We start from the raw sequence: 7,831 nt of genomic DNA on the forward strand, positions 1-7,831 counted from the left end.
TGAAGCCCACGCTGACCTGCAGACCCCGCCTTGTGGACTCTCAACACTGCAAGCTGCCTGTCCAGGCCAACGTTGACCCAGAGCATCCTGCCCCTCGAGTGGGCGCAGGGGTGCTCAGTCCAGTGCAAGTATCCCAGTGCTCAGCCGCACCTTCGTTCTACACCGACAGGGACCAACACATCAACTTTTGGCTGCAATTCCCAGAGAGCTTGGGATCCTGCCTGTCTCCGTGTAGAGTCACAGCCCATGACCCTTTTGCTCCCTCTCACGACATCACACTCATCCCTTCCTGGGAAACCATTTTAATTAGTTTACACAGGCGGCAAAGAGGGAGATATGGAAGCTGGGCCGGCTGGGCTGTCTTTAGAAACTGCCAGGTCTCCGTCTTGGCTCTGAGCAGAATTAGCAGCAATTCTAAGAAGCCCCAGGCCTCCAACAGCAAAGCCAGAGAAAAGTCACCCCCAGAAAGCCAACAGGGGAGGTGGGAAGCTGTGAGTGCTCAGCATCCTGCAGACGAGGGAGGTGGATGAGGGAAGTGTGGACTCACACGGGGCTCTCAGAGGCTCCATCCAGCAAGGCCTCCGGCCAGGGCTGTGTTTAAAGCTGGGTTAGGCAGAGATGGGAGCCACAGAGAGGAGATGAAAGGTCTGGTTGGCAAGCCCCAGGGGAAGGGCAAAGGCACTGGGGCAGATACAGCCGCGGACAATGGCCAGCTCAGGCAGGGCCTCTGCAATGCCCACAGCAAACAAGTCCATCCACACAGCTCAGGGGCCTTGGCCTCTTCAGGGCCCCTGTCTCAGCCAAGCGCAAAGGCATCTCCCAGGCCAGAAATCAGAGCCAAAGCACCAGCCCTGTCCCACAGCAGCTTGCAGATGTGGGGCTGGGTCAGCATGGGGACCAGGCCATCCTCAGCTCAGTGGCAGTTCTGACAGCTGGGGTGGCAAGGAGACCCATTCACCCGGCAGCGGCAGCCCCCGCTGGTGTCTCCCGGGCCCTAGAGGATGAGCGGGGAGAGGAGAAAAGGTCAGGACAGTGAAGACAGCGGGCCCCTCCCCCTCCGCCATGCACTCCATCACACCCCCAAAGCACAGACTCCCACCCTGGGCCTTGGGTCAGGCACACCCCCCTGCTAAGATGACCCTCTCAGCCCCAGCTACCGGATGGAGGCAGCCATTAAGGCCTTTCTGGGCGGCCTTTCTGGGCTCCCGTAGCAGCCTCAATTCTGTGGTCTGGCTACCCACCCCTAGACCTGGAGCCAGACAGGACTTGATGGATTTTTGCATATTCGGGGTGGGTCAGCACACTGGCGGCATGAGAGTGTGTTCCTTCAGCCTCCACCTGTCTCATTGTCTGCCTGTACGGATAACGCCGAGCCCCAATTCCAGGAACGCTCCTCCCAACGCCAGCCACCATGAGCCACCATGCGCGGGCTCACCATGTGACAGAGGCACCGCGCTAAGCACTGCTCTTGCATTTTTTCATTTGATTCTGACAATAAACCTGAGGCCCAGCTATCATCTGCACTTCACAGACGAAGAAACTGTGACTCAGAGAAGGGAGTAACAGCCTAACCACATGGTCAATGTGTGCCAGAGCCAGGGACCCACCCCTCTGCCTCTGACTCCCACCCGCACCCTTGGTCGCTGTCCTCTAGGGCTGGGCTGGACCAACATTTCTGTAAAGGGCAAGACAGTTCCCTGAGTTTCTGCCGGCTAGTCGGTCTCTGCCTTTGTACTGCCAAAGCAGCCACAGACAGTATGCAAACGAACGAGCGGGGCTCCCACAAAACCTTACTTATGGACACTAAAATTCGGCTTTCGTATACTTTTTTTTTTTTTTTTTTTTTTTTTTTTGCGGTATGCGGGCCTCTCACTGCTGTGGCCTCTCCCGTTGTGGAGCACAGGCTCTGGACGTGCAGGCTCAGCGGCCATGGCTCACGGGCCCAGAAGCTCCACGGCATGTGGGATCTTCCCGGACCGGGGCACGAACCCGTGTCCCCTGCATCGGCAGGCGGACTCTCAACCACTGTGCCACCAGGAAAGCCCTCGTATACTTTTTACATGTCATGAAATATTCTTCTTTTGATATGTTCGACCACTTTAAAAGATGTAAAAAACGTTCTTAGATCATGAGCTACACAAATGCAGGCAGTGGGGTTAGAACTGGCCCATGGGCTGACCTGTCCAATCTCTACTCTCAGGCACTCTCCCACAGCACCCCTGAGACCTCGGCTCCCTGGGGACTCACCCCGGGGCCCCAGCGAGGACCCTTGGTGACCCAGCAGATCTCGGCGTGGCAGACAGTGCAGCGGATCCAGTCACAGCCGTCCTTCTTCTGCACCACGATCTGGCACTGTGGGCAGTGCATGGCCTCGCCCTGCTGCAGCATGGCCTGCAGCAGAGCAGGTGCTGACCTTAGGCCCAGCCCCGCTCCCGGCCCCCGCCCCACCGCAGAGAGAAACCGGCCACCCACCCCCCGAGTCGCAGAATCACTCTCCCATGATGCTCCACCCAGGCCCGGCTGCATGCGGCCTCCTCTCCCATGCGTCTGCAGTCTCCTCTCTCCACCCGGACACTCCCTGCTGCTCGCCACTCGTCCTGAGCCCCATCTCTGGATGGGAGTGATGCCAGCAGGAGCTCAAGCCTCCAGGGCTGGATGAACCACAGTCCTTTCAGAGAAGTCCCCATCCCTCCCCAAAACTCAAATCCCCAGCCCTCAGCCTTGACCCAGCCTCACCCTCAGCATCTCCGTCGTCTGCCAGGCAGCCACGTCGTTCTGAGCCCGCAGGGCCAGGTCGTCTTGGTACTCCTTGCAGTTCATCTGCTCGTGGATGGCCTGCAGCAGGATGAGGGGCTCGAGGTGAGAAAGTTCCCCAGGGAGTTAGAGAGGTGAGGGCCGGAGCAGGCATCCACATAAGCACTTAATGCTTCTACGTGGTGTCAGTGACAGAGGCATCCTTTGTAAACCACACACCCTGAGGCCAGGGAGGTGAAGCCAGGGTCAGCACATATGATAGTAATCATATATACCTATTCATTTTAAGTCCTGACAGGCACAGAAATCCCTAAACCGCAGCCCCTCATCACCGGCTGTGTTCTGCCCTGGCTGTAGGCCTAATGCTCCGAGAGTGAGCTTGCAGGGCTGCGAGCAGGCTCAGCCCTGCCTACTCGCCCAAGACCAGTCTCTACTGTGGTCACCTGTTGAGAGGATGAGGGTCAGGCAGGGCTCAGTTCAGGACAGGAGTTGACACTCGGTCTGGGGCTAGGGCTGGGGTTGGTCTGTGACGGATCGGGGTTCATCAGAGGCCAGGATCGGGGCTCGGTCTGGGGCCAGGATTATTCAGAGGCTCAGTCCGGATTCAGGGCTCAGTCTAAGGCTTAGGCTCAGATCAGGGCCCAAGCCAAGCCTGGCCACTGACACACAGCTCTAAGTCATTGCAACCAGGTCAGTATCCCAGCTCCCTTCCCAGGAGAACAAACTCGGAATGGCAGTGAGCTCCTGTCAAGGACCAGAGTGACTGGGCAGTGTGGGTCCCTGTCCCCACCTTGCAAAGCAGGCAGTTGATGTGGAAACACACAGGGCAGGTGAACTCGTTGACGTCATCCTCAAAGAAGCACCATCCTTTGCAGTCCGGGGTCTTGCAGTGGTAGCTGAAGGCACTGCGGTTTTCCGCAATGGAGATGCCCAGGTCCAGAAATCGCTGGTAATCCTCAGGGCTCAGGAGCTGCCAGCAGACCACAACCTTGGTGCTCTGGGTTCAGAACACCTGACAATGTGCCCTCCTGGCCACCAAATATCCCTCAGGAAGCCCCCAACCCATAAAGTCCAACATAGCAGTGTTAAAAACTCCATTCAAAAAGTGGGTTAAGGGAATTCCCTGGCAGTCCAGTGGTTAGGACTCTGTGCTTCCACTGCATGGGGTGTGGGTTAGATCCTGCAAGCCGAATGGCTCAGCCAAAAAAAAAAAAGTAGGCTAAAAGTTCTGGAGATGGATGATTGCACAGCAATGTGGCTACACCTAATGCCACAGAACTGTATACTTAAAAAATGGTTAAATGGTAAATGTTATATATATTTTACCACAATCTTTTAAAAAGGGGAAAAAGTGGACAGAAACAATAACAAGCAATTCCAGGAAGATGTGGTTAAACTAGCATCCTGGTACATAGCACTCTGAGAAAGCCACGTGGCAATAATGTTTCAACCATCCCAAACTTTTCTGACCCTTTGAGACTTATTCTACTTCTACAAGTTTATCCTAAGAAAATAATACATAAGAAGGAAGAGACACCATGCAAAATGTTCCCTGAAGCATTCCTTACAAACTGGAAGGAACTATTAATAATAATTAATATTAATAATTATTGATATTAATTATTAATAATTCCAGAAACTGGAATTATTGAGAGAGGAGAACTAAACAGGATGTATGCCATAGAGATTTATAATAATCTTTAGAAAGGTTTTGTAGCAAAAGCTGTTGTCCCTACACTGGTTACAATGAGGTAAAAATCATGCCTATGTTCTATATCTTCACTGAGTGGTAGTCGTAAGAGTTACATTTGTCAAAACTCATCTAACTGCATGCTTACAACGGACAAATTTTATTGTGTGCAAGGTATACCTTAATAGTTAATTTAAAAAGAAAAAAAACCATGTCTATCCAGAGACACCAAAGGAAACAGGAGAAAATGCCATCAGAGATTTTCCGGGATGGCAGAGTCGGTGCGTGATTTTCCTCTTTGATTTCTGTTCTGGTTCTTGTGGTTTAGGCATGTTTTTTGTAAAACAACCTCCACTGCATTACTCTGCTGATCCCTGCCCCTTCCTCTTTCTCTGCCACACTTGACTATTCTCTGAGGCTTCGGTCAACGTCCAGGGGCTCCAGGGAAGCATGAGCCCTGCAGCTCCTTGGCATGAACTCTGGCCCCATCACAATGCCCCTTGGAAGAGGTGGGTTTTATAGGGAAAGCCTCTGGGCAGCGACTGTGGGTGCCAGGACATATGGAATGATCTATGTCTTGGGGCCTCTCCAGGCAAGAGTAAGGAAGCCAGAGCTGCCCTTCTCAGCTGCCCCACAAACAACAGTTAAAAATGGGGCTTCTCTTAGTGTAAAGGCTGGGAGTTCCCAAAGGCCCACCCCTTCTGTCTGCCCTCTTTCCCCTGAGGCAGAACCCCTTAGGTGCCAGGAAATACTCGGTAAAGTTTAGGGGGTTCTGAGAAGCAGCATCGTAGGAAATAGGCAGAAGTGATGTGGAGAAACAGGGTCTTGTATATGCAGTGATGGGGGTCTCTCATTTGGACCTCAGCCACCTTTAGCCCTGCCTCCATGTTGGCCTGGGAATTCCAAGATGCCCAATTCTGGGAAGGCCATTCCCCAGCAGTTTAAAAACCAATGATCAAGTCCAACAGTCCACTTAACAGATGGGTAAATGGAGGCACAGAGAAGGGAGAGCACTTGTTCAAGATGACCAGCAGTCAGGGGCATAACTCGATAATAATAACATTAATAATAATAGAAAACACACACATGCAGACACATACAGCCCTGTGAAAGGTTGTTGGAGGAGTGGCCCCTATTTGTTCATGTCTCCCCAACTCCACACCCTTGGGTGGTTTCCTCCCACACAAACTCTGGGCTTAAGCATGTGACCTGCTTTGGCCAAAGGGACAGGAGCAAGTGAGCAGCCTTGGAAAGCACTCCTGCACTGGCTGCTCTTGGATCCTTGAGACACCAGCACATGAGCAGGCCCTGGCCAGCCTGGGGTGGATGAGACCAAAGTGGAAAGAGGCCCTGTCATCCCAGCCATCACAGATAAGACCATCACACCAGTCCAGCTAAGCCCAGTTGAGCTCTGCCAGGCCCAACCTGGACCAGATGAATCATCCAGCTAAGTCCAACCCAAATCGCTAACTTACAGATTCATAAGCTAAATAAATGGTGGCTGTTTTGAGTCTGGAGTAATCTGTTACACAGCAGAAGCTAACTGATACAAGGGCTAACTGATACCACGTATCAAGCACTACTCCAAATTCTTTACATGTGTCTTCCACTATAATCTTCACAACCCTTGAAATAGAAACTAAGTCTCTGACCCCAACCAAGATGAGAAAACCGAGGCACAGAGAGGCTGTGTATCTGACCTGAGGTCACCAGGCCATCTGGCCCCAGAATTCCCCCCTGCTAACTGCTCTGCTGTCTTTTCTTCATAAGGGTGTTTTCTTTACTATTTCCCCTAGTTCCTGTCCTGCCCACCCCTTGGGCTTCCAGCATCCCACACAGAAAAGGCTCTTGATAAATGACTGGCGCCTGAGACTGGGACTCTCAAACCAGTTCCCACCTGCCAGCTCAGGGCCCAGTTCCCTGGGACAGGGGGTGTGCCCCTTCCTCCCCCAGGCCTTACCGCCCGGATCTCCCTCTCCAGCAGCTTGCCCGAGCATGAGTAGGTGTTGTCAATGAAGGGGCAGGCAACCTCGGCCTCCTGGCTGTTGCGGATGGTGCCCTGTAGACACTCCCTGGGAGAGGTATGAAAGGTGGGGAGGTTAGGGGTCATCTGAACCCCATCCCCCAGGACTCCAGCCCCCAGAACTCCAGCCCTCACATGGTGAGGCCTGACCCCAGGCGGGCTTCTCCTCAATACCTCCCTTCCTTCCGATCCCTCCCACCAACCCATCACTTCTGTCCCCCCCACTGCCACCCTTATCACTCTGGCCCAGGTCCCATCACCTCACCTGCATGACTGCAGGAGCCTCCTCACTGGGCTCCCTGGGTCTACCATGTCCCTCCCCGCAGCCTCCCATCCCATCCCACCCAGAGCAAACCTGAGAGCCCCGGTGACTCACCCTCCCTAATACCTCTCTGTCCCCATCCCCTAACCCCCTCCATCCCTCTGCTCCAGCTACACTGACCCCTTGCTGCCACAGGCAGGCCAGGCACATACCCACTTTGGACGCCCTGGTCTGCTCAAGTGCAGCCTCCCTAGGAGCTTCCCAGACCTCTTATAGGGCTGAGCCTCTGTTACTTTTATCATAATCCACTGGTCCTTAGCATTTGGCACAATTTACAATTATATCAGTGATTATTTGATTAACATCGGCCTGCCCACAGGAATGTAAGCTTCAGGAGGCGGAAAATGAGCTTTTTTGTTCACTCCTGGATCCCCAGGCCTAGCCCAGTCCCTGGCACCCAGGGAAGCTCATCAAATGTGTGCTGTGAAGAAGGACACGTTCTCCACAGCCCAGGGCCAGGTGTGGAGCCTCAGAGGGCAGACTGTCCACCAGCGAGGGTCAGGGCGGGGTTGGCACGGGCTGCCAGGCCAGAACCCAGGCCTTACATGGGCCTGGCGGTTGTGTGGAAGGTCGCATGCTCTGGCGACAGAATGCCTGAGCTGTGTGGCCTCGAGCAAGTTGCTGGACTCTCTGTACCTCACATTCCTCCTCTGCAAAAAGGGGAGAGAGTGCCTACCTCGCAGGTTTCTGTGGGCGTCCAAGGATTTGTAAGAGCACTGCGCCCCACCCCCTTTCAGCCATGGGTACTGCGCAGCCGTGAGGAACTACATCGCTGGGGGTGGGGTCAGGGCCGCACCTGCAGAAGGTGTGCAGACACTCACGCAGCACCACGGCCTCGCCGGGCGCCAGCACCGAGTAGCATACGGGACACTCGGTAGGCTCGGTGTTCAGCACCAGGCTCCGCTGATCCAGTTCCACGTGCTGTAGGTAGTTCCCCTCCTGCTGCTGCTGCTTCCGCTGGGCACACGGGGGTGGGGCCGCGGGGCGGGTCAGGGTCTCAGGGGCGGGCCAGAAAGGCGCAGGACCAGGGGAGGGGTCAGAC

At 54.5% G+C, this 7,831-nt stretch overlaps 1 protein-coding gene across 2 annotated transcripts in view; it reads right to left on the reverse strand.

The window, feature by feature from the left end:
• Positions 1 to 286: 286 nt before the first annotated feature.
• RBCK1 (RANBP2-type and C3HC4-type zinc finger containing 1) overlaps positions 287 to 7,831 on the reverse strand; it is an 18,548-nt gene continuing 11,003 nt past the window's right edge. The window contains exons 8-13 of one of the 2 annotated variants that reach the window (XM_024743019.1): positions 7,586 to 7,746; positions 6,405 to 6,516; positions 3,545 to 3,724; positions 2,737 to 2,835; positions 2,248 to 2,391; positions 287 to 994 (exon numbers count right to left, since the gene is read on the reverse strand). In XM_024743019.1, coding sequence (XP_024598787.1) covers positions 914 to 994; positions 2,248 to 2,391; positions 2,737 to 2,835; positions 3,545 to 3,724; positions 6,405 to 6,516; positions 7,586 to 7,746 — 777 coding nt within the window. In that variant the 3' untranslated portion in view covers positions 287 to 913. The remainder of the gene's footprint in view (positions 995 to 2,247; positions 2,392 to 2,736; positions 2,836 to 3,544; positions 3,725 to 6,404; positions 6,517 to 7,585; positions 7,747 to 7,831) is intronic. The other variant, XM_024743020.1, reaches the window with a different exon arrangement.

The sequence above is a fragment of the Neophocaena asiaeorientalis genome, unplaced genomic scaffold (assembly GCF_003031525.2).
Source record: "Neophocaena asiaeorientalis asiaeorientalis breed wild unplaced genomic scaffold, Neophocaena_asiaeorientalis_V1.1 scaffold82, whole genome shotgun sequence".
NCBI classification, from domain to species: domain Eukaryota; kingdom Metazoa; phylum Chordata; class Mammalia; order Artiodactyla; family Phocoenidae; genus Neophocaena; species Neophocaena asiaeorientalis.